Source organism: Monopterus albus, unplaced genomic scaffold, assembly GCF_001952655.1.
Source record: "Monopterus albus unplaced genomic scaffold, M_albus_1.0 scaffold29.1, whole genome shotgun sequence".
In the NCBI taxonomy this organism is placed as follows: domain Eukaryota; kingdom Metazoa; phylum Chordata; class Actinopteri; order Synbranchiformes; family Synbranchidae; genus Monopterus; species Monopterus albus.
This window is the reverse complement of record NW_018127909.1, coordinates 4,349,442-4,374,759: the sequence shown is the minus strand read 5'-3', so window position 1 is coordinate 4,374,759 and position 25,318 is coordinate 4,349,442. Positions and strand designations below refer to the sequence as shown.

At 41.7% G+C, this 25,318-nt stretch overlaps 3 protein-coding genes across 4 annotated transcripts; 2 read left to right on the top strand and 1 right to left on the bottom strand.

Annotated features, from left to right (window-relative positions):
- The first annotated feature begins 483 nt into the window (after positions 1–483).
- Positions 484–2,702, top strand: LOC109957975 (keratin, type I cytoskeletal 13-like). 2 transcript variants are annotated; one of them, XM_020596247.1, is made up of 7 exons: positions 484–933; positions 1,198–1,280; positions 1,416–1,572; positions 1,684–1,845; positions 1,956–2,081; positions 2,207–2,424; positions 2,565–2,702. In XM_020596247.1, exons 1-7 carry the CDS (start codon positions 502–504, stop codon positions 2,674–2,676), a joined length of 1,290 nt encoding a protein of 429 aa, XP_020451903.1. In that variant the 5' UTR covers positions 484–501; the 3' UTR covers positions 2,677–2,702. The 2 variants fall into 2 exon arrangements, with proteins under 2 accessions (XP_020451903.1, XP_020451904.1); XM_020596248.1 differs by having other exon boundaries at positions 2,207–2,433; positions 2,565–2,591.
- A 1,723-nt stretch (positions 2,703–4,425) lies between these two features.
- krt98 (keratin 98) lies at positions 4,426–8,326 on the bottom strand. Its single transcript, XM_020596249.1, has 8 exons — positions 7,660–8,326; positions 7,046–7,128; positions 6,729–6,885; positions 5,940–6,101; positions 5,715–5,840; positions 4,863–5,083; positions 4,639–4,649; positions 4,426–4,532 (listed from the first exon to the last, which is right to left on the bottom strand). Exons 1-8 carry the CDS (start codon positions 7,960–7,962, stop codon positions 4,435–4,437), a joined length of 1,161 nt encoding a protein of 386 aa, XP_020451905.1. The 5' UTR covers positions 7,963–8,326; the 3' UTR covers positions 4,426–4,434.
- An 11,623-nt stretch (positions 8,327–19,949) lies between these two features.
- On the top strand, positions 19,950–23,193 carry LOC109957985 (keratin, type I cytoskeletal 13-like). Its single transcript, XM_020596270.1, has 8 exons — positions 19,950–20,444; positions 20,840–20,922; positions 21,040–21,196; positions 21,318–21,479; positions 21,640–21,765; positions 22,439–22,659; positions 22,788–22,801; positions 22,884–23,193. Exons 1-8 carry the CDS (start codon positions 20,031–20,033, stop codon positions 22,931–22,933), a joined length of 1,227 nt encoding a protein of 408 aa, XP_020451926.1. The 5' UTR covers positions 19,950–20,030; the 3' UTR covers positions 22,934–23,193.
- Positions 23,194–25,318: the final 2,125 nt, after the last annotated feature.

Genomic DNA, 25,318 nt, shown 5'->3' with positions numbered 1-25,318 from the left:
CACCTGTCGGAGCAGTGACAAACTTTAAAACCAGTTCAATTTGATTGAATAACCAACCTGAGGCTTACGGTAGCAGGTGTGGCTGTTTTACATCTTACATTGTGCATTGTAGAAGTAACAGATAAAGTTTACATGAATGCCTGGTGTTCATGCACATTACTAAAGAACATGGGAATAAAAAGTTAACTGGATTAATGAAACTATTATGTTTTATATGAGGTTTGCAGGTAGTTATGAGGTTCACTTGAATTCAGTAAATTGCCTGACAAAACAGAATTAAGGTTATTCCTACTTTCTCCTTCTTAATGCTCCAACAAAAAAAAAAAAGAAAAGAATCCGAAGTTGTATGTGAAGGGTGTGGCTGAGTCCCCCTAATAGGTAATGCTCCTCCCTTCAGCAGGTAGCAGCAGTCTTCCACAGGATAAAAAGGAGACAGAGGCAGCTCTGTGCATCTCAGTCTAACTTCTTTTCTCCAGGGCAGGCAGACCTCCAGTTCTCACAATGTCAAGACGCAGTGTAAGTAGTTTTTCCACCTTCGGAGGTGGCAGTGGAGGCACGGTACGAAGGGGATATGCCTCAAGTGTGCATGGTGCTGGCTCTGGAGGAAGAATCTCTGTTTCCTCTGGAGGACGTGGTTTTGAGTATGGCATGGGAGGAGGTGGAGGATTTGGTGGAGGATTTGGTGGAGGATTTGGCGGAGGATTTGGCGGAGGCTTTGGTGCAGGCGATGCCATAGAAGTTGGGACCAACGAGAAGGCCACCATGCAGAACCTGAATGACCGTCTGGCCAGCTACCTGGAGAAAGTGCGCAAACTTGAGAAAGATAACGCTGAACTTGAACAGAAGATCCGTGAGTTCCTGGAGAGTAAGACCTCCCCAACTGCCCGTGACTACTCTGCCTATTGGAAAACCATTGCTGACCTGCAGGGAAAGGTATGCCCCATGACTTCTGAGTCCTGAATGTTACACTGCAATTTATTATGCAATGCATCTATCAGATGAATATGTCTAAAATTATGCATTGCAGCTTAAATTTAGTCCAGAGGCAATGCATATGCATGATTTTGTCAACAGTGACTGTTCATGTGTTGCATGCAATGTTACTCTGAAGTGTTGTTGACAGCATATTTAATGTTTGCAGTGTCTGTTTGCAGTTGGAGAAAGAATTATGTAACATGAAAAATGTCTCAATCACAGATCCAGGAAGCCACTCGTATCAATGGTGGAATCTATCTGTCCATTGACAACGCAAAACTAGCGGCAGACGACTTCAGAAACAAGTAAGCATCAGCATGAGAGACAAAGTGTCTAAAAGTGAAATGAAAACACTCAGACTGTTACCTGAAGCAGCACGATTTGCATAGTTTATGCACTGATGTTGAGGTGCAAACGCCTGATCTCTTGCTGCTTCACAGGTATGAGAATGAGCTGGCCATGCGTCAATCAGTGGAAGCAGATATCGCCGGTCTAAAGAGACTGCTGGATGAGCTGACACTGAGCAGATCAGACCTGGAGATGCAGATAGAAGGCCTCAAGGAGGAGCTGATCTTCCTCAGGAAGAACCATGAGGAGGTAACAAACAGTCATCTGAATGAATCTGTATTGCAATTCATTTGCAGTCTCCAGTGTAGAAAAAAAAAACTTCTCAGATATCCAGCTCTTAACAAACTGTTTATTCAACAGGAAATAGCAGCAATGAGGAACCAGATGAGCGGACAGATTAATGTGGAGGTGGATGCCAAGCCACAGGCAGACCTGGGCGCTATTATGGCTGAGATACGAGACCAGTACGAGGCAGCGGCCATCAAAAATCAGAAAGAACTTGAAAACTGGTTCCAAACAAAGGTAAGATTGGACCAATACCATGGTGGTGTTACTTACTGACTATGTAATTGCTTATTGCATGATTAGACTTTTGAGCAAGGGTGTGCAGTCATGTTCTCCTCTGTCTGCAGTCAGAGGCGCTGAACAAGGAGGTGGCAGAGAGCACAGAATCCCTTCAAGTATCCAAGACAGAGATCACTGACCTTCGTCGCCAAATGCAGGCTCTGGAGATTGAGCTACAGTCACAACTTAGCATGGTAAATGAAAATGATGTGGAGCAAAACTGCTCTTTTTCCCCATTACATCCTTTGCCTATGCTACCCATAGAATTTAATAAGCGTTCCTCCTCTCTGACCCTCTTCTCTTCTCCTGTGTCCTCCAGAAAGCGTCCCTGGAAGGAACTTTAGCTGACACAGAGGCACGATATTCTGCGAAGCTCCAAAACTTCCAGATGCAGGTGACAAGCCTGGAAGAACAACTGATGCAGCTGCGAGCTGACATGGAGCGCCAGAGCCAAGACTACCAAATGTTGCTTGACATCAAGACACGGCTGGAGATGGAGATTGCAGAATACAGGAGGCTGCTGGAAGGAGAGGGCAGGTAAGTGAGGTAATAATGAACTGAAGGCAGAAATAATACTTTGGAAGATAACATACCTGTAACAAACAACTCTGCCCTTTCATCATAAATGAATATTAATGTGGTTTTAATGCAAGTACTGTACTTCTCCACCCTTCCAGTTTTGGTGGTGACATGGGGGGTGGTGGTGGCAGGTCCGGTTCGAAGGTCTTAGTGGTCACACAAGAACTGAGGGACGGAAAGGTCGTATCCTCCCATAGCACCTCTAAATAACCTCCTGCAACGGAACATGAGGGGCAACACCTGGCTCAACATCTGAATACAAAACATCCTTCACATAAACATGTGAATGCAATAAAAGGCTCTCGATTTGCCAACTACTAGTTTGTCCTCTTTGTTTGACTTATTTGCTTATGCTTTATTTCAAATAACATCATGATGGCAACAGCAACATTGTTTTGTCCTAAACAAAAGTATTTATGAAATATATTTTACCATCATCTCATCCCCATAAGAGTTAATTTAAGTATTTGTCATCTCTGAGATAGAATTCCTTTGACATGTGTGCTGTGATTATAAGCTTGCTAATATGCACCCAGAGGTTAGCTGGAAAAATTTGAGCTTAGAGTAATAATACTCCTCAACAATTTCATCTGCGATACCTTTAAGTCCTATAAGCACTACAAATGACACAGCATCCAGCATTACATCACTACTTACTAGTCACACAACTCTTGGCTCTACATGTGTAAGAGTGATGTGTTCATGCAGTATCCAGTATTTTTTTCAGTAAAAGTTAATTCAAAACCATTTTCAAAAGTCTCACTATACCTAAAGTGTAATGTAAGTATTTGTGCATGTATTTGAACAACAATATAGCAGGTTAATATTACTGCATCTCAGGAAATAGGTGTTGGTCTGCTTTAATTCCAAAATTTCACAGCCATTCTTGGATGTGCGCATCAATTCCATTCACTGTGATAGGCTGGCAACTTGTGTAGGGATTTTATTTACTTTCACCTAATCCATGCTGGGATAGTTGCTAGTTGCTCACTGCACTGGTTAAAGCTGCATTAAGGACTGTTTGGCCGTTAGGGGACAGGACATGTATGTAATTTTAGGCAGCTAGTTTGGCTCTGCAGTATGGATTAATTAATTTTCTCTGCCAGTCAAACTCACACACTTTACACTGAGATGATACATAAAAATAGTTTTTCCTCAGCGCTGCTAAGGCTTACAGTAATAGACCTTAATTCTTTACAAGTCTGAACGGAAAGAGAAGGAATTGGCCCGGTCTGCAGTTCCAGGTGTCTTGTCAGTATTTTACTGATGTCTCTCTCTATGGGGAAAAATTTTTTTTTGGGCAGAAGGGAATTTTTTTTTTTTTTTTTTTTACTTACAGTTTTGCAATTGGCTGCTGAGAGCTGACTTGCCACACCTTATCAAGCTTTCTTAATGCTGCATGTCCACAGGGCAGAGGAAAACTAATATTAGCTTAGACGTGTAGTTCTAATACAGTACTAGTTATAGATGTGCTAGCAAATAATGCCTTTGCATCCAGCAGAAATAGACTGAGATTATGTGTCATTGGACTGGAGCCATATATTCACTTTATTTGTGACAGTTTTCTATTAATCAACCTTTTAGCTCTGTTGTGGTGTCTACAACCTCCTGGGGAAAATACGGTATCAGGGTCTTTAGAAGCTAAATGTTTGATTGACTTGGTTGGCATCCAAGTTAGGTGGTAACAAAAATCAAATGTGACAGGTAATTGTTATTACCACACCCACACTTAACCCAGCATCGCTGCTGGTGTGGTTAGAGGTGTAACAGGCTGGAAGCCTTCAGCCAGAGATGGCACTGAAACATTCAGTCTGGGGTTAAGTTAAAGAATACATGGTTATATGAAATGGGTTGAGTAAGCTACTAGCAACCGTATGTGAAAACAACATTATCCATCAGTGAAGTAAACCAGACAGGAAACCTTAATTCAACTGCACAATCTTTATTAATGTTTGCTTATCCAGTTATTCACTGAGTTTGAGTTTGATTCACATCAACTGTCTTGTTGCTCTGGACCACCCTTCCATCCACAACTGTCTCCACCACTGTGATAACCTTTTTGATCACTGAAAACAAAGAAGAAACAACAATCATGACCAGATCTTGTGACATTTGTTAGACCAAGCACTTTAATGATAAAATTACAATGCAGTGTATGTGAAAATTGCATACCTTGTTTTGAGCTGTTGGAAAGAGAAGGGTTGGGGAGTGAGAAAGAAAATGTTAGTCTAAATGATAATGATAAGTGGTCTTATACTTGTATAGTGCTTTTCTATGCATTGCAGCACACAGCATACAAATCTGCAGTTCCATCAAACATTTAAGTGGATTTTCTTCTTTTAAATCTCTTATCCCCCCTGTCCATTCAGTGTTTCCCACTCCTCATCAGGTCTCACCTCTCCTCCTCCCCATCCAGCAACCTCCTGTACTCTGCAATCTCCAGCTCCAGCCGGGTCTTGAGGTCCAGCAGTATGTCGTACTCCTGCTTGTTGCTGGCGATGTTGGCGTGGATCTGGGACAGCTGAGCCTCCAGGCTTGTGACCATGCTCTGGAGGCTTGCTAGCTGTGTGGTGTAGCGTGCCTGAGTCTCTGCCAGGGTGCCCTCCAGAGATGCTTTCTGTTGGGGTTGGAGGATAAAGTTATTAGGTAGCATGAATTTTAGGTGATGCTGATAAAACAGTGAGCATGTCAGCCAAAAGGCAGTTAGTGTGAATGAGTAAACAACATGATGTACTTCTGCATATTTGGGTAAACTGATGACATGTAGACTCATAGCACTCATGCTACTGCTAGCAGCAAGTGCATTTATCTTAGCATAAGGACTGGAAACAGCTAGTCTGGATCAGTCTGAAGGTAACAACAACTCTGCTTCTCAGCACCTCTAAAGTTAACTAATTGCTCACTCAATTTGTACAAAAACTAAAATAAATGTTTTTTATTTGGGGCCGGGGAGCGTGTATGCATGTATCTCTTGGCCAAGCCCAGTGACTTCAAGGAGTCTTGCTGTCTCTGTGAGTCTATCAGTCTTCTCATCCAGCTCTTGGCAAGAAGGTGAATAAGTGCATTTCCCAAAATCTTAAAGTCTTTCTTTAAACCTACACTTTCTGTGAACCTACCTTTAAATTGACAGTGTTGTTACAATGTGAAGTCTGGAAATATAGCCTGACAGTATCAAAACCAATAGATAATTAAAGTTTTTATGAATATACTGTATGTTGATTTTGATTCTGATTCTGATGTTGACATACCATGCTCATATGGGACTGCAGTTCAATCTGGAGCCTCTGGAGGGTGCTCTTTAGGTCTTTAACCTCTGTGCGAGATGTCACCAGACTCTCTGTGCTTGTGATCACCTCCTGCTCCACCGCTGCAATCTAAGCACACACAAAATTACATATAAATGACAGCAGATTATTGCTCCCATTAACTGTTTAAAACTCATTTAAGTGGTAACAATGGTTGTAACCTCTCACCTTGCTCTGATACCATGACTCAAGTTCCTTGCGGTTCTTGGTGATCACACCCTCGTAGTGTTTCCTGATTTCTGTCATGACCTGGTTCAGGTCTGTAGAGGGAGAAGCATCCACAGACACGTTGACCTGGCCACCCATCTGACTTCTCAGCAGAGCTATTTCCTGCAGGGGTCACAGTGCAACACCTCAATCAGCCAGTGCTATAACTAAATAAATTGAGTGCTTTTGAGAATTACAACAAGACTAGCTAATGAACTCTTCTTGAAGTATATGCATGTCAGCATTTGGTTGTGTGTGTATGTGTGTGTTAAACAAAACAGTAGCAATGAGCTGATACAGGGAGAGAAGAATATGAGGAAGTGTGCAGAGAGAAAAGACACAGCACTGGGAAAATGGAGAAGGTGACAGGACCTGTTTATATAAACATTAGCCTAACATGGTATTTCCTCTGTGTTATCAGAGGTCATGTGTGTGACAAGTTTCTGACCAGTTTAGACCAGTTTATGTCAAACGGTGCAAACTTTGTCCTGTAAAACAGTTGTACAGGTATGTCAGGCTCCCTGTGGCTTAAAAGATGGATGATAACGAACATTGTTTACTTTATCGACAGTGTAGTGTAACATACTTTCAGATCATGTGTAAACACATCATGGGTGTTGCCTGTGTGTAGGAATGCATCTGGGTGTTGACAGATGTAAACTCACCAGTTTTGCTGCTTGCAAAATCACCACCAACAAACCCTGAACTGGTTATAACAGGTGCACCACTACTAGCTGTCCCCAGTCTCACCTCTTCATAATTCCTCTTGAGCATAATGAGCTCCTCCTTCAGGGCCTCACCCTGACTCTCCAGATGCATCCTGGCCGTGTTCATACCATCCAGCACCTTCTTCAGTCCTGTGATGTCTGCCTCCACAGCCAACCTCATGGCCAGCTCATTCTCATACCTGAAGGGGCATTACAGAGGAAGACGGACAGGACAGGTCAGAGAGGTTTCAGTGGGCCATAAAGACTAGAAGTTGTCAGTTAGAGATGAGTTCACGTTTTGAATTTCATTTACGTGGCATATCAGAGAAGGACAGGGGCATAAACACAGAGTATACTCACTTCACTTTGAAATCAACAGCAGCTAGCTTTGTGTTGTCAGTGTCCAGGACTGTCTTTGCATTGAGTCTGGAGGCCACACTAATCTGAGGAGGAAAACCAAAACACGTAAGAAACTGTACTGTCGAGCTCATGTTTCATACAGTTTATTATGCACAGCAGGCGGATGGCTGCCTCGGTTCTGTACCGGAGATGAATTCCTTGTATGTGTAAAATACAACAAAAGTGATTATCATTATCATTTTCATCAACGCCCATGGCAATATGAGCTTCTTGAGACCAACACTGATATTTCAGATTTTAAATGGTTGTTTGACATTAAATGTTCACTTAAAAAAAAAAGAAATGCTTAACATTTTGATTCTTAAAGAAAAGAACTAATGATTGCGCTCAGGATGGAGGTTTGACAGTCATGAAGTCACCTCCTTCCTTGATATGCCTCCTGATAAGAGACAGCACATCAACCAAACCCAGTAAATGGTTTTTCATCTGTCTGAACAACAAACAGGACACGCCAGCAGATACCTAACCTTACCCACAATGAATGTTAACCTCAGAAAGATGAGAAGAGGAATATAACAGAATACTCGGAGACACACCCGTGTCTGTCTCCTTACCTTTTCCCTCAAGTCATCGATGATGGTGAAATACTTGGTGTAGTCATGGGAGATGACAGTTCGGTTCTGGTACCACTCTCTGATCTGCTTGTCCAGGTGCTCGTTCTCCTTCTCCAGGGTGCGCACCTTCTCCAGGTATGACGCTAGACGGTCGTTCAGGTTCTGCATGGTGGCTTTCTCATTGCCTCCAACATGCAGGTCCAGGCCGTTGGCCAGGTCAAAGCCTTTGGAGAATGGTGCATGGCTCATTTGGGATGAGGAGATGCGGGTGCCATGACCTCCTGCTCCACCGTAGACACTCATGGTCTTCTGGCTGTAGGATCTGGTGCTGAAGGACGTGTTGGATATGGTTTCAGGTAGGTTCACTGGAGCTGATCTGCAGTTAAAGGCATCACTTTGCCACCCTTGGTTATATAGCTGCCACACACAGCAAAGTGGGATGGGTTAGGAAGGGATAGCTGAAAGAGAAGAATGTGGCTGACAAGCTACCCCCCCCACTATGCAATCTCTCCATTGACACGGGTGTGGTGACTGGTGGGCAGCAGTTCATCCTCCTGTTTCAGGTCGGACTCGTGATTCCACATTTTCCTCAGTGAGAGGGGATTTCTTGAATACTCCCCTAATCTTTCTGCAGTCCTGGACCTTTACTTTGTAATTACAGCCGTCCTTGTTTGGCTGCTGGAAAGCAGATTTAGAGAAACAAACATGTGAAGTTTGAACTTTATGTGACGCAGCCTAATGGCTCAGAGAAGTGGCACATAGCAGCAAACTTTTCACCCCAGTGAAAATGGGACCAAGGGTTGGAGGCAAAGCACTTTTAAGTAAGCTAAGTATTTCTATCACATAAACTTGTAGCCAGAATGTTAAAATTGTTAATTAGTATTTATATAATTAGAGAAAAAGGAATGTAAGCATAACGTTTTCATCCATGTGTCTAAACATATCAGATATAAACTTAACTGAAACATAAAGTGCATTCATATTGTGATGCTAATGCTTTAACAAAATTTGAGCTAAGGCAAAGTTCTTGTGTGTAAAGGTACTGTAATCTACATTCATCTGTCATGCCAAATAGAAAAAGCTCAGCACAAACTGAAGAATATTTCATTACCAGCTTCATCCAACCTAAGCACTTTTTCACTTTACTTTGTGCCCACACTGAACAAAAACGGATCTAAATAACAAGCAACCTGAAAAATCTAGAAATATGCTGCTTAGTTATACAGCAGCTTCAGAGAGTATTTCTATTTTTGCACACTTAGATGTAAATGTAGTTTTAAATTAGTAAAAATTCCAAACATGTTTTTAAAACATGTTCTGCCCATAGAGTTTGTCTCATCAGAGTCCTCTGACAAACTCCAAGCAATATGTCTTTTGCTGGCTGTGGCCTCCATCTAGCCGCTCTACCATGAAGCTCTGTTAGAGTGACTGTTGGATTCTAGGTCACCTCCCTGGTTTCTACTCAGTTTGACGGCCAGCTAGAGTCCTGGTGGTTCCAAACTTTTTCCATTACACAATGATTGAGGCAACTGTGCTCCTGGGAACACTCAGAGCTTCAGAAATGGTTTAATACCCTTGCCCTGATCTATGTCTTGCCACTGTTTTATCACAGAGGTCTGCACAGAGTTCCTGGATTTCATGGGTTGGTTTTTGTCTTGACATGCAGAGGGAATTATGGGACTTTATAAACAGAGGTGTGTGCCTTTCTAAAGTGTGTCCGGTCAGTTTAGTTTACCGCAGGTGGACGCAAAGAAAGTTAAAGCAAGCAGGATTCACTTGACCACAATCTGGAGTGCCATAGTAAAGCGCCTCAATACTTTTGTAAACGTAATGGTGCTTATCTTACACTTAATACTCCCAAAACAGAACGTGTTTAACTGGCAGTGCCTACAGAATTATATATGTCTGCTATAGACCTCTTTGAAGCTGGGCTGGTGTCTATTAGCAGAGATGATATTACAGAGTTTTAGACTGCAGACATAACACTTCTCTTACATGTATAGTAATTATCATTCATTCTTAACAAAAAGAAACAAATGTCTGATTATCTGATAGGATGGAGCATGAGAGTGAAACTGACAATTAAACAAACTGACTAATTCTCACACTACTCACTATTACTTTTCTTTAGATGGTTTTGTTGCCAAACTCTGCAGAATTTCCTTTCAAGAGGAGTCTGGTAGGTTTTCGATGCTCTACGCTTGTTTCACTGGTGAAACTGCGCTCACCATTGTCACATGCTTCCACTGTAACATTAGGAAACATTGTGAAACAGGCTTTAATAATACTTACCACCTTTTGCACACATAGCGAGGCTTCCTCAGACATCATTTTATGAGCTCTGCAGTCAGATGTACCACTGCGAAGGATAAAGTCTGAAACAAAGGTATCTGATGGTTTGATTGTGTATGAACAATGTCAGTCAGTTATTTTTTAAAAATATAATATCATGTGAAAAATTATTTTAGAGGCACGTACCACACATTTAATTCCAGTGACAGGTGTCAAGTTGTAAAATTATTTCTGTGGGATGGTGTCTGTTAGAAGCTCTTAGATCAGTTAAATTTGATGCTGTTTTGTAGTTTTCAATGGAGGATAGACAGCCTAAGTTATAAATATAGAAAAGCAAAGTACAAAAACTGAATTGTAGGAGTAAAATCAATTATAAAATATTGGTTTTGACTATCAGATGGTTAAAAACATTGCAAACACATGCAGCAGAAAGCAATTTCTCATAAGACAGCTTGCACCAAAGGGTAAATCTGGTTTCCGATTTACCGCATCACATAAATCTCATTTCAATAATGTTTGCATTGTATATTCATTTGCTCAGGGCTCTACAGCTCCAGCCTCCACTCCCCAGAGCCCTACAGGCCCAACAGTCCTCCAGTAATACGATAACATGATATGTGTGATTGACTTGGGAAACCACTTTCTCTGTTTCAGACAGGATTTCACCAACATATCAGGCCACTGTAATAAAGATCATTTGTTCTCTCAAACACTCAGTACAAAAATGTTGCTCTGCCTGCTACATGTGACACCGACACCCTGGGAATTTTTTTTTTAATATAAAGGACATGATAGTTTATTTGCATGTGGTAAGAGTCATGTCTGTTGTAGCAAGTCCTTATGTACTCATGTTTAAACAGTGTAGCTTTACCAGACTGTTCATATTTTGTTGCACACTGAATTAAGCTGAACTTGTAGCTCAGCTAAGCGGTGGATTAAATCAGAATAAAGTACAAAAACTCAAAAAGTTAAATGCTCTGGGCTTTGTCTGGGAGACACTAGGGAGGAAACACACACTGACTTAGACCAGTACAAGGACATTGGGACACCAAATTTAGTGTCAAGGGACATTCAGTACCTACAAAAAGTATTCACTCTGCTTTTTATGTTGTTTTTTAACATTGAATACAAGTGTACACACCTCCATCCATCCATTATCTATACCGCTTATTTGTGAATAGGGTCGTGGGGGGAGGGCTGGAGCCAATCCCAGCTGGCACTGGGAGAGAGGCGGGGTACACCCTGGACAGGCCACCAATTTATCACTGGGCTGACATGTAGACAAACAACCACACACACTCACATTCACTCCTAGGGGCAATTTAGAATTTCCAGTCAACCTAAGCTGCATATCTTAGGACTGTGGGAGGAAGCCGGAGTACCCGGAGACAACCCACGCAGGCACAGGGAGTACATGCAAAACAGCCAGCGGTTGCAAATGATATGTTTATATTAGTTAAATTATATTTTTAACAATGTTTAATGGTATAGTTGACAGTCATTCTCTGTGCAAGACAAATGACTGTGCACATTACTGATACACTGTTTGCAGACACTGAATATTTAGTTCGGTAAGAGGAGCACGAACCCTCTGCGTTGCAACACTTTACTGAGAGTTCCTTGCTGGTCCAGAGTAGAATGAGTTTTATTTATTGAATGCCAGTGTTATTTACAATGCAAAATGTTCCAATTTAAAGATATTCTTAGTTAAATCCCAGGAAACAGACGTTCATGCAGACCACAAGCCCTCCCTGCAAGAGCAAACTGTGTAGCCCCATCAGCATGTTTAGTTTTTGGGTGGGAAACTGGTATTTAGTTATATATTGATATAAAACAGCACAAGTTATGGTGTCAGTGAACTTAGAGTTGCAGACAAGCTAAGGGAAAAAAAAAATCCCCAAGTTGCAGAGCAGTTACCACTCTCAGACCAATCCTGAGCAAGCAGGGTCTCACCACCTCCTGTCAGCTCTCCACACCCACTTGGTTTCAGGGTTTGAAACAGAACAGTTGGCAGAAGGAGCAGTGGGCACAAACTATCTGCTGAAAAAAGAAGAAGAATGACTCCAGTGTGCTTCTTGTTTTCCTGCTCACTCCATAAGATTCTCCAGTCACTCACACAGACAAGCTGTGCAGCTCTTTGTGTCATTACACGTCGGCTACAGTGTGCGTGTGTTTGTATACGGTACGTGTGTATTAAATAGCCACATGCTGTTTGATAGATAACAAAATAACTGAGAAAGTTCATGTCAAATTCTCATTCAGCAAAAGAAAGGTTGGTACATGAGCAGTTTTAACTCTTATGTTTCACAATTGTTGTTACTTCCTCAGGGGCGGTGCGATGACTCACTTGTGACTCCCACACAGAAATGATGCTCTGTCTCCTTTGGTTTTGCACTGACTAGCACTAGATGGTGCACTTCAGCTGTAAATCTCACCTCCACAGCTCAGAAATCTGGTTTAGAGGAAGGGTGTGGTTGTGTGATAATCAGTTGCATTTGTCAGTTCAACTGAGAGATTTGTAACAAGACATTTTTATACAGTTGTTTAGCAGTTTTCTTCTAAATCAAGGCAGTGTTGCAATATTTGTTTTTTCTTTTCTGTGCACAGAAGGCAGTTTTATTAACAATAAGTAGAAGAGATCAGCTCCTGTATACAGTTGCCCAGGACATACTCTGGGAATTTAAAATATTCTTCTGTAACCCTTATTTTTTAGCTAGTTTATAAGCAGTTTAACATTCAAATAAAATGGAACAGCCACAGAAGAGTTAAGCTCTTACTTAAGGGACTTTTATTTAATTAAAATGTGATATTTACACTATGACATGTTTCTTTAGCATATGCAGTACCTAAATGTCTACTTGACTTATTTGAAGGAGTTAATAGAGTATAACAAAGTCTCATAAAGCACGTTTAGACAAACCAACCTTGCTTCTAATACATATTTTATTTTTTGTACTGTTGGAATGAGCTAAAGTAGGTCTGTTGACACACCAGACTTTTGTTTACTCATCTCACAGTGGATGAATGGATATGACAGAGTCTGTGTGTTCAGGTGACAACGCATCACACACTCTGGAGGTGAATGTTTAACTTAGCCTGTAGAAACTGGTCCCACATAGTGAGCACACAGACTCTAGCATGTCATACACACACACACTGTAGACAATTTGGTTCACTTGTACAGTACACACACATACAGTCACAGGTGTACTTCCATGTTCAGTTTAAGGCTCAGTCTGGGATCATCTCAGTGTCTCGGTCAGTGATGATGCATGCTGGAACGTTATTACACAGTGCAGATTAAATAGTTAAGCAGGATGTGTCAGTGCCTGCAGAGGGGTGTGGTACATTTCGGGGAGGCTCCAAAGACCAAGCTGCTCCATACAAATTCACATCTGTGGTTCACAGTCACTAATACCATAAAGAACTTCTGTCCCTGCTCTTTGTGCACTATTATCTCTGTCAGGTTGTCTGTCTGTCTGTCAGCAAGACAGACAATTTCAAAAGATTCTGAATCAATTTTCTTATGTCTTTTTTGTTGAGCAAGAAAGAAATGATTAACATTTCACACAAGGTAGCAATGGTTTTTCGCAAAAGGTCATATACTGCAACTTTGGCATGGGTTCATAAAACACTATCAGATATTCACAGTGGCAAACCCTCCATTGTTTGCTCAGTCAAACATGTGAGGTCACAAAAGTCTGGCCTTGTTAACTGCTGTGCCAGTTTCTTCAGCATGTAGTGCAATAGGTGGTTTGAACAAATGCTAACGGCTGCATGCTAACATGCTCGCAGTGACAGCATCATCTTTGTTGAATGTGTTAGTATGCTGACATTTACTAATGAGCACTGAACACAAGGTGCTGCCGAGGCAGGTGGTAAAGGTCATTAGCTTTGCTAACACAGTGCTGTATTTTTTGAGGTGGAGCACCCAAACTCAAATTTAGTGCAGAAGAAGCAGTTTTGTTTCATCCCTTGTGAACAGTGTGCTGTAACAGTCAGCTAAACTGAACAAAACATGGTGTTAGCCTAGCTTATTTTATATCTAATATTTATAAATGATATGAGGCAGAGATTAACCTCTTATGGTGGCCCTACCACATGTGGAACTGTTGTGTGCCTATTGGTGGGAGCAACAGTGACATACCTGAAAATGCAGCCACAAGGGACAAAGATTCATTCATGTGCTATTTTGACATGACATGACTTGATGTGCTAACCTTTCCAAAAGGAAGTGACCAGTTTTTAAAAAACATGGGAATGCCCGTTAAGTTTCATTCCCACCATACTGCAAAACTAATGACCCTGCATTTGTCTGCGCTCAGGTGCAAGAATCCAGACCATCCAGAAATTAAGATAATAGATGGAATTCAAGCATGAATAGTGACACATACATTCTGCCATCCTTGTAGTTGCTATGCTGCAAACAAATAGTGAAGTATTTTGATCCTGTTTCTCCTGCAACTTTAAGGTAATGAGCTTAAGCAAAGAAACAGAAGAGCGGACTTTCCTTTATGCCTCCTCAACCTTGAACCCTTTGTTTTTGCACTGAATAGAAACACTCCTTCTATTCTTTAGTGCTGAAAGAAGGAAATGCAGAACAGAAGAGAACGGATGAGGTCTTTAATTGCTGTTAGGGAAGCAATTTCCCTGTCACAGTTCATTGTGAGACTAATTCAAAAGTGTTTTGCTACATTATTATAGTCTTAAGATATTTAATAACTGTTTTTCAAAGTTATCTTCACCACTTTAATTTTCAGTCCTCCTGAAATTTGCTACATTACATACTGTAATAATTACAGCACAGTGCACTGTAATTAACATAACAATACAGCATTATATGATACACATCACACATGAACAAGCTGCAATGTGAAAGAAAAAAATCTATGCAAAACACTTTAAAGACGTCCTTCACCAGCCAGCAAACAATTGTGTACACAGACTGTTGTGTCTGTGTATGAAGGGATCTTCACTTTTACTTCATGTCGCTCTGTAAGCACTGGTGTTTAAAGAGGGAGTGGGTGGAGCAGTGCTTCTACTGACTCATGCAGATTATTAGTCATAAAGCATAAAAGAAAACTCCCCCAAAAGGCAAGTGGAGCCACCTTAAGTTTAAGATAACGTTCGAAGGAGAGCCTTTATTGATTTATAGGTTTTAAAGGTAGATTCAGAGACCTAGCCTTAGATATCAGCTACTGAGTGCCTGCTTTACCTTACTGGAAGTCTTGCAAGACTTGTTTGTTCTGAGGAAATGCTCAGTGTCTTAGAGTTTGTTCTCAGTCCTGTTTAGCTTGATACCAAAAAGTAACTTAATCTGGGTCTGAAGCTCTCATGGGAAGCTGCAAACACACAGTCATCAAATGTCTTTCTCATTCACCCCAGTAATTACAATACAACTGAGAGTAGTTGTATTGACATCTCAAATAAATGAAAAAGAAAAAGTGGTGTAGTTTCTTGTTGCACTAGAGAGGAGAGTTTTTCTGAACCGCCTGCATGAGTCATAAGGTTGGTTTTAGTATAAGCACCCATGTATGGTTTCCAGACATGAAATCATTCACTTTGTTGTGACTTGTTGTGGAACAGCCATTAATCTTTGTCCTACTGTAAACAAAGCTGTGCTTCAGCAGACAACCCAGCCACTACAGTATTTGCCCTTCTGTTTCTCAGCACCTGATACTGTCATTGACAGTGATTCTGCTGCAGTGCAAGGAAGTCTCAGGGCACAAAGGTTTCTTAGAACTGCCGGCATGCTGTAAAGCCAGAATCAGAACACATCCTCTGTTGTGGGTGAGTCAGTCTGTAACATTCCAGACAGAAAAGCCCCAGGGAGAGCGGTGAGATCTGTGGAGAAAGTCACTGGGGCCTTCACTTCCACCTATTGAAGACACAGCCGACAAACATATCTTGCTGAAAGCCATCAGTACAATGGGGTTTGCATCCCCTTACTTTGAAATGGCAAAAAGAGTAAAACAATTTTTTTTTTGTCAACATAGTGTTTAATGCACATTCAGCTAGTGCAAATGTTCCTTTATCAACAGAAGTAACTGGGAGTGTATAAAAAGAAAGTTATAGTACAATAATGAAAATCATATCAGTGCAAAATTGCATCCCCCTGAAATCTTCTCTAATATTGTGTATGTCCTCCGAACCTACTCCAGCCTATTTGGGTACACTCTGAGCAGTGTTTGTATCTTGTCAGGTGTAATTTCAGTCCATTCTTCATGGCATACCTGTTCCAAGTCTACTAGACTGCTTGGTTGTCTACTACGTACAGCCCTCTTCTAATCAATCCACAGGTTTTCAGTAATACGGTAACTGAAGATGTGCTTGGAAACTTGATTGAGAGCTACATAAAAATCCAAAACAAACTGCAGGTGACCTGACAAAGTCCTTAGAGGCAACAAGTCCACATCTCCATGGTTCAGCGTAGTCTGGACAAGTCTGGACTGTTTGGGAGAACAGCATGCTGGAAGCCATTGCTTACTTCTAGACAAAAGGCAGCAGGCTCAGAGTATGCTAAAGAGCTAGATTATGTGGTCTGATGAGGCCAAAGCTGAATTATTTGGTCATAATTTGCACAGGTATGTGTGGCTAGAAGAACTCTGCCTACAATGAGAGGAACACCATTTCCACAGTCAAACATGGTGGAGGCGTGCTGATGTTTTGGGGGTCTGCATCAGGCACTGGAGCGCTGCATAAAGTGGAAGGAAGAATGAATGAAGCCCAATGTCTGAAAGCCTCCAACCATCAGTCAGAGAGCTAAAAATGAAGAGGCAGTGGGTCCTTCAACAAGACAATAATTTAAAGCACAGAGCAAAGTGAGCTCAGGAATGGTTTCAAAAGAAAAAGGTGAATGTCTTATCGTGACCTTCCCAGTCTCCAGACTTAAATATCACTGAAAACCTGTGGATTGATTATTTTACTATTGCTTCTATTCTTTTTATACATTCTCTGACTATTTTTGTTATTCCTGTTGCTGAAGGAACAGTCGTAAATATCACTGAAAACCTGTGGATTGATGATTTTATTATAGCTTTCTTTTTATACATTCTCTGACTATTATTGTTACTCCTGTTGCTGAAGGAACAGTAGCTGAATGTGTATTAAATATTATGTTAGTATCACCCGACCCCTCACACCCCTGGCATGGATTGTTTCCCCTACTACCTTCTGTGAGGCAATGAATTTGGAATCTACTGTAGATGTAAACTTTGAGATAAACACTGTCTCCAGAGTCTTTGCCCCTTTCTGCACCAATGGGACACCTGGCAGCACCTCCTTTCTTGTTCTCAGCGAGTGTCTTAGTTTAGAGGCATTCACTGTTTTTCTAAAGTGGGCCCACTGAGACTATATAAAACACTTGATATAGACTACACAAATAAACCTGACTTGTTTTAAATTCCAGTCAAGTCGGGAGCAACCTGTGAACCAAATACCGAACACTGTGGCTGTTAAATATTTTTAAACTGTTTCAACTCCCTGATTTTCAAGCAGTGTTGTTTGCTTAAAGATCCTCAGACATATACTGTATTGACAATATGGGCTACTTTGGTAACTTAAAATGTGGAATTTCATATCAAAACAGTTCATCTTTTGTAGATTGTGACAGTAATATTTGTTTATAATTATTTAAGGTGCGTAATTATTTTAAGAAAGAGTATCTTCTTGTTCTTCTTCTGCTCTGCACAAACATGGCTGCCACCTGATTTTGTTTATATTTTTGGAAATATAAAATAAATAGAAATACATACTTGCAACAAACAATGCATTTAAAAGATAAAATACATTTTTGGCAGGCTTCAAAATTTTTTATAACAATTCTAGTGAAATATATGTATATTTTGCTCATTTACTTGAGAACTGCAGGCATCTGAGTGGTCATTTGTACTGTACTTTCTCCTCAGTGCTACTGTCCGTGTTTGTTGTTTAAATTTCTTTTGAAAACCTTTACACAGTGTTGTGGTGGGTGCCCAGTAATCATGACAGATTAGTTCAGATTTAACAGCTGTTTACTGGGTGATCATCAGCATGTCAGAGCAAACAGGAAGGACACGCTACACCCATGACTGCTGCATCATTACAGTGGTAGCTAGTGGCCGTGGAGTAGAACAACATGCAGACAGTCTAGAACACAGTACAGTCACTTTATGAAATGGTCAGAAAAAAACTAAATTTGTAGGTTAGCTTTCAACAAGCCTTGTGAGCTTGTTTATTTAGAATAAGGTTAACAGTCAAGAAATACACAAAGTTGTGAAATGGGAAGTGCTATTTTGTGCACTGGGTCAAGTTACATGAGTCAGCATGAGCTTTTCTATGACTTGGATCAGCACGAAACTCTCAGTTCAATCATAAGATGATTAAATGCTGCATTAGTAAATATTTGTTTCTCTGCCAAACGGTCAAGGGTTAAAAAAAACCTCAAGGAGCATTTCACCAAGAAGCATTCAGTCAATTAGGGTTCTTCTCCTCAAATCTGTTGAAACTGGAGGTCATAATATCAACCTTTATGGTCATTACACCGACTGACTGCATCGGTCTTCTCATTAAACTCTCAGCAAGAACCATATCTGCCTATTTCCCAAAATGCCCTGTGTTGTTCACCTTTAAAGCTACTTGTCACCTACAGATCTGCTGTGCTGTCATCTGGGTGGTTAACAGACCTCAGTAGTGTATTCTGGATGGTTTCTCACGATTGGGACATTATGAAAGGGACAGTAAAGCTAAAGGTTGAGACAATGTCTTTCTAATTTGCATCCATAAGTTTGAAATCTTAAATGAGCTTTTGGGTTTTGACTGCCTTGATATGTTTCAAAAATAATCCTCTAATGTGTTTGTAATCCACAGTGTTTAAGTAAATTGTACAGTTAGGTGTAAAGTGACCAAACCCTCCTCACACACACATTACACAAGACATATGATTCATTCCTCCCTCTGACTGAGAGATGACCGCCATGTGGTTCCCTCCTCCCAGGTGTTACACCATAAGAATGGAGATCGGCCAAAGCCCAACTCTGAGATAGGGAGGGTGCACACATAAAGACACACACACACACACACACACACACACACACTCTCACACACCCAACCACCCGCACTTTAGCACATACACAAACACAGAAACCACACACACAGTCTCTTTAGGCACTCTGTCTCATTCCCTCACACAGCTCATGTGACACAGCCCAAAACCATCAATTTGAACAGTGCGTGCGCACACACACACACACACAGGATACAGGACCGATGGGGGATGTTGTATGTGATATGGTGAACAAAGGGGTCCTGATGAATATCAGTTTGGCTGAAAGTATGGAAAACATGGCTACAAGGCTACAAAGTTTTCATGTCAGTGACGGCTTTATTAATTAAACAATGACAGTCAGATTAGATGTGCATGTATTTAAATAGGTTGTAATCCAGACTGTCTGCTATTGCTTGCTATTCTCTTTTGCCTTTAAAAATATAACTATTTAAAACTCTCATTGCTCACACTAACAGAATGCTTATAAAAATTTCAGATGCTACAAATAACTAGATTGCAAACAAGTGATTCATAGGACCAGTTTGGCCATCGCTGTTGGCTAAAATAAACAAGGAATGTGAAAGTCTTGATGTGAATGTTGACTTGTGGCAGCAGACTAAAACAATATCTCCACATTACACTGCACATGGATACAAAATGACTGGTGTGACCGGTGTGGTACAAAAATCATACATTCACATGTGTACACACACACATATACACAAATACACATACACACTACAGCAGCAACATGCACATTGAAACACACAAGCACATTCCATAACAGTTTCCTCACAGGAGTGGAAAGAAACCGAACCCTGGTCCTTGAAAAAGAAAAAGAAGAAAGAAGAAGAAGAAGGTCCTGCCAAGCCCATGGCTGAACTGTAAAGGAAACTCCCTCCCCCCCTCCACTTCCCTCCTCCCAGCCAGGCCCGCCCCATGTCCAAGACTATATCAGTGCCTCATTCTATCCAACCTCACAGTCCTGCTACGGTGTGCAGCTGTATAACGGTCCTCTCTCCTTGTATTCTCTCCTGACCAGCAGTCAGCCATCATGTATCAGAAAGTTACTCGGCAAAGCCGCAGCTATGTATCAAGTGCTGCTCCAAAGGCTTACAGTGTGTCAGGACTCAGCTTCACTGGAGGCCCTCGCATCTCCTCTTCCACTGTGCGCAATGTCTCCTCTGGGTTTGGAGGTGGCATGGGGGTTGGTGGCGGCATGGGGTATGGTGGTGGTGGCTTTGACCTGTCCAGTGCCCTGGACCAGAGTAGTACACACTTCAACGAGAAGGCCACCATGCAGAACCTGAATGACCGTCTGGCCAGCTATCTGGACAAGGTTCGCAGTCTGGAGGCGGCTAACACCAAGCTGGAGAAACAAATCAGAGAGTACTACGAGCAGAAGGGCCCTGCAGCAGAGAGGGACTACAGCAAATACTGGGCCATCATCAATGACCTGAAGGACAAGGTATAGTGTGTGACAGCTTCAACACCAGACAAGTCAAATATTTGCTATGCTATTAATGATGGTTAACCATGGTTGGTTTAAAAGGGTAGAGACATAACAGGCATAACTAGAAACCTGTTGTGTGACTGAATCCTCGCTCTCTTGATAGACATCAAAAAAGTATGACTTGTAAAAGCTCAAAATAAGAGAAGGTTGCCGAGTGTAGGGGAATACTGTGCATGCCACTGTGACTAATAGCTGAGGGACTTCAAAGAGTGGAGCTTCTAATGCAGCTGAGAAGCTTTTCATTTGAAGCCAACTGTTAAATTAGCATGTAACTCATGCAAATGATCAACATGAGAACAAGTCTATGCAACCGCACTATTTAACGGAGTCTTTTGACCAACACTCTTCAGATCATGGCTGCTACTGTCGGCAATGCCAACATCCTGCTCCAGATTGACAACTCCAAACTGGCTGCTGATGACTTCAAAACCAAGTAAGCACAAACCTTCATACTTCTGTGGTTCAAAACTCATCTCGTTAATGTCAAACAAGACGTTTGTTGAGACAGAGCTGTCTGATAGTAACATTCTTTACTCTCAAAACCGATCAGACTCGACCATGAGCAGATGATGCGCCAGTCAGTTGAGGCTGACATCGCTAACCTGCGCCGCCTGCTTGACCAGACCACCCTGAACAAGTCTGACCTGGAAATGCAGATCGAGGGCCTGCAGGACGAGCTGGCCTACCTCAAGAAAAATCACGCAGAGGTGAATGATGCACTTCTTCTAGCTTGATTACACTTGCCATGACAACAGGAGCCTACCTCTTCACACCTGTGTGGCTGAAATTCTGCTAATAGTTCTTAATGCTGACTTTTTTACTGTTTAGGAGCTGGCAGCACTGCGCTCTCAGCTTACTGGCACAGTCAATGTGGAAGTTGATGCTGCACCCCAGCAGGACCTCAACAAAATCCTGGAGGAGGTCCGTGCCCAGTATGAATCCATCAATGACAAAAATCGTCGCGCGCAGGAGGCCTGGTTTAATGAAAAGGTGAATAGATTTGCCCATAAACAAAGGTGCCATATCCCACATGCTGCAAATGACTGGGTTTACTCCCACAGCAGTCTAAGGTGTAATTAAACACAATCTTCTGTGAAAGTAAGACAAGTAATTACCAAAACTCCTAACTGTCTCTTTTCCCTCACTCTAGTCGGAAACACTGTCCAAGGAGGTGGCCATGAGCACAGAAGTAATCCAGACATCCAAGACAGAGCTCACTGACCTGCGGCGCACTTTGCAGGGCCTGGAGATCGAGCTACAATCTCAACTCAGCATGGTGGGAAAAAGGAGACAGAAACCCAAACCATCTGTTCACATCTCACTGATATTGCCTTATATGAGCAAAACTGCCAGATCTGTGTCTTGTCAGGGGGAAGCAGAGAAACAGACAGTGACAGAGGGTAAAGAGCAGAAGGGAGGGTGGGAGAAGGAGGGTTTATTAAATGAATGAGGGGAGGGAGAGAGAGTTAAAAATTATGGGAGCTGTGGAGAAAGGGAGGGAATGGCTCCCACTGAGAAAAACATTTCACAGGCATCTGCTCAAATTGTGGAAGACATAAAAGAGCTTGAAGAAGGCTGAAGGAATGCTGAACAAGATGACCTCAAAGTCCCATGAATTATTTATGCCCAGCTGGAGTTAATCACTCAGCACTCCCAGTGAGAACTGCACACTGCTCCTGTGTAACAGTGGAGAAAACCCATGCATTACAAACCCCCACATACGTCTCTGCCAGTCTCTTTGTAAAGGAAAGGACAATACTATGTAAACACAGACATACTTTTGTGCCTAACATATGTGATCCAGGGTGGGGCAGGTGGTTACAGTCTTTGGCTTTAAATCTAACAACTCTCACAAAGGGTTCACTAGAGAAAGCTGGCTTACAAATACAAACAACAAAATATATTTAAGTGCATGAATTTAGCTACTTTTCTCTTCCGCTCTCTAACAGAAAGGGGCTCTGGAGAACACGTTAGCAGATACAGAGGGTCGTTACAGCGCCATGCTCGCTGGCTTCCAGAACACAATCAACATGCTTGAAGCAGAGCTAGGCAACGTGCGTTGCAGCATCGAGCAGCAGGGCCAAGAGTACAAAATGCTGCTGGACATCAAGACCAGGTTGGAGCAGGAGATTGCAATCTACAGGGGCTTGCTGGAAAAGGAGGAGTCCAGGTAGACACAACAACACATGAGCATTATGAGACCCTTAGACCACAGTGCACTCATTTATTGAGAAAATGATACACATGGTGACTAAACTCACTTTTAAACTCTACTTTTTTCTCTCTCTCTCATTTTAGACCTATTGCTACAGGTAAGTGACTCCTGTTTTACTGAAACATTACATGATAAGAGTTCAAAGCACTGCCATCATGACTGCCTTTCCTATTTAACAGGGGGCACAAAGACCACAGTCACATCCACCACTGTGCGCACTTCCAGCTAGAAGGTACAACCGGCAGGACAAGCTGTTCTCAGACACACACACACACACACACACACACACACACACACACACAGATACACATTCTGCCTATTACAAGCTGTTGCACGAGATGACTGAGTTAAACTATACTGAAAAAAGTGAAGCCTGTGTTCAAGTTTACATATGAAACATTTGCAATTTAGAAGAAGAAACGTCTGACATCCTGTTTGTTTGTGTGTGTGTGACCTGTCTGAAAAATAAATCTGCTGGTGAATATAAAAGTTGAGTTGTTCTGTGACTTCATTGGCCTCTCAGAAAAACCGAGAGTCCACATCTTTATCATAACATCATAATGTTTATGCAGTTGTCCTGGCAACTGCGCCCCACTCTGGGAGGTGGGATATGGAGTTACGGAAATCAGTGTTATGCAACACGGCTGCTGTCAGGAAAGGATGAACAATGGTTAATAGCTCCAGTGTGGAAAGTCTTAGGGTTTAAAGAAATAATTGCTCATAAACATATGTGGAGCTTGATGCTCTGCAAACCAAAACAGGAAAAGAAGACTTTACAAAAAGTGCAAGTTAAATGACCAAATTGAAGGACCCTGGCATTTGCCCATAAACTTTTTTTTTTTTAACAAGACACACCCAAATGGTTTGACTAAACATTGCCCTGTATGCTTTTCAACACTGTGTTGTAAAAAGTCTGACTAACTCCCATCACCTAGTAACAAGAACACACGGCTCATGACGGAAACACTGAGTGGGAATGCAAACAATGGCAAACAAAGAGGGTCATTGTTTTAAGTGATAGATGCCATATGCTAAGCTCTGGGTGATAATAAATGACCGGTGAGCTGCTAAGATAAAGTATTATGAAGGGTGGGGTTTTACAGCTACTGGCAACTTAATATGTGTTTTGTGTGTGAGAGAGGCAGGAAAATTGTTATGTCTGTGTGGTGTGTGCTTGTGAGGCAAAGGAGTGAAAGTAACATTTGAGCCTTTGCACGCTCATCAGTTATATCCTTTAAAATCACAGTGAAATCTTGTGAAGAGTTCATAACTCCCAAATGATGGTGTAATGCTGTCTTTGGAGAAGGCAGACTATGGAGGGGATCAAATTGCAAAATCCAACCCCTGCCTAGGAGCTTCACTCCCATATTTGGAACCATTTTGTTGCAGACCAGCATCGCTTCCAGTTATGCTTGTAATTTGTAATGAAAATCCAAAGCAGAGATTGATCAACCAACATCAGAGCATTTCCCCTAGATCAATGTTTAACCCAGTGAAACTGTTCAAACATTCAAGATTATGCAGAACCTGAAGATTTTTTTTAAAGGTGTCACTTTTTGATATTTAACATTTTTTTGCATAAGTTTGTCTTTTCATGTCCTATTTACCACTTTTCAGCCTGGTTTTAGTGTTTTTCTGAAGGTGATACAGTACACATGCTCAAATATAAACAGCAGCGTTCTAGTTCCAGTGTAAATCATGAAGTCGTGTGATTTATGCATCAGAGCATGTCAGAGCGTGGTTGCAGGAGACATATTATGATAATCACTTTTAACAGCCAAGTATGTTACACACACACAAGGAACTTGTCTCTGATATAGAACTGAGGGAGTCACTTGCGGTGCCAACTCACACACACTGATGATGGCGCTGTTCCTGCAAGGTGCTGCTTTGGCCATCAGAGGCAACTTGGGGCTCAGGTTCTTGCCCAAAGACACTTTGACATGCCGAACAGGGAGAACAGGAATAGAACTGCCGACTTTCTGGTTAGAGGATGACCGCTCTACCTCCTGAACCACAGCCGCCCCAGCTTAGCTTAGCATAATGACTGAAAGAAGGGGGAAACTGGTAGCCCAACTTCTTCCAAAGACTAAAGAAAATGATCCCACTTCTTCAGAACATCACAAATTACTAGTAACATCGTATGTCAAATATTTAATCTGCACAAAAACAAAAGTGTTGAAAAAGTGTAAAAACAACAATTTGTGATCACTGCACAGTCTAGCACATAATCTCTCCAGACTATGGTGAGTTGTGAGCAGAAAATATACTTAACATGGACAAATTGCACTGTCACTCACTCCCTTTTATGAGGCTGTCAGAATGGAGGTAGAATTTACTATCAGTAGGAGTGGGAGCGGCTGGCTTCAATTTGTAGTGGAACTTTGGCATAGAATGTGAGGACATTTTAGTTCATAATGAAATTAGTAGATAAAGAGATAAGGGGACCACAGACAAAAAAAGCAAAAAAACTGACACAGAGTAGTAGTTAGGTTATGACTTGTAGCATGAATAGGTAGACTGTCTGCACGTGGGAGCACAAAGAACTATGATAGGAGGAAATGCCAACTTGTCAACAGTCATTATTGTGTTCTCCTTGTCATGGATGTCTGCC

Excerpts from the sequence above, each read along its gene's own strand:
- LOC109957975 (XM_020596247.1), top strand. The coding sequence starts at position 502 with ATGTCAAGACGCAGTGTAAGTAGTTTTTCCACCTTCGGAGGTGGCAGT. Across the intron at positions 934-1,197 it reads TTGCTGACCTGCAGGGAAAG|ATCCAGGAAGCCACTCGTAT; the intron begins GTATGCCCCATG and ends TCTCAATCACAG. Across the intron at positions 1,573-1,683 it reads TCAGGAAGAACCATGAGGAG|GAAATAGCAGCAATGAGGAA; the intron begins GTAACAAACAGT and ends TTTATTCAACAG.
- LOC109957985 (XM_020596270.1), top strand. The coding sequence starts at position 20,031 with ATGTATCAGAAAGTTACTCGGCAAAGCCGCAGCTATGTATCAAGTGCT. Across the intron at positions 20,445-20,839 it reads TCAATGACCTGAAGGACAAG|ATCATGGCTGCTACTGTCGG; the intron begins GTATAGTGTGTG and ends AACACTCTTCAG. Across the intron at positions 21,480-21,639 it reads AGGCCTGGTTTAATGAAAAG|TCGGAAACACTGTCCAAGGA; the intron begins GTGAATAGATTT and ends CCCTCACTCTAG.
- krt98 (XM_020596249.1), bottom strand. The coding sequence starts at position 7,962 with ATGAGTGTCTACGGTGGAGCAGGAGGTCATGGCACCCGCATCTCCTCA. Across the intron at positions 7,129-7,659 it reads TCGATGACTTGAGGGAAAAG|ATTAGTGTGGCCTCCAGACT; the intron begins GTAAGGAGACAG and ends TTTCCTCCTCAG. Across the intron at positions 5,841-5,939 it reads AGTCATGGTATCAGAGCAAG|ATTGCAGCGGTGGAGCAGGA; the intron begins GTGAGAGGTTAC and ends GTGTGTGCTTAG.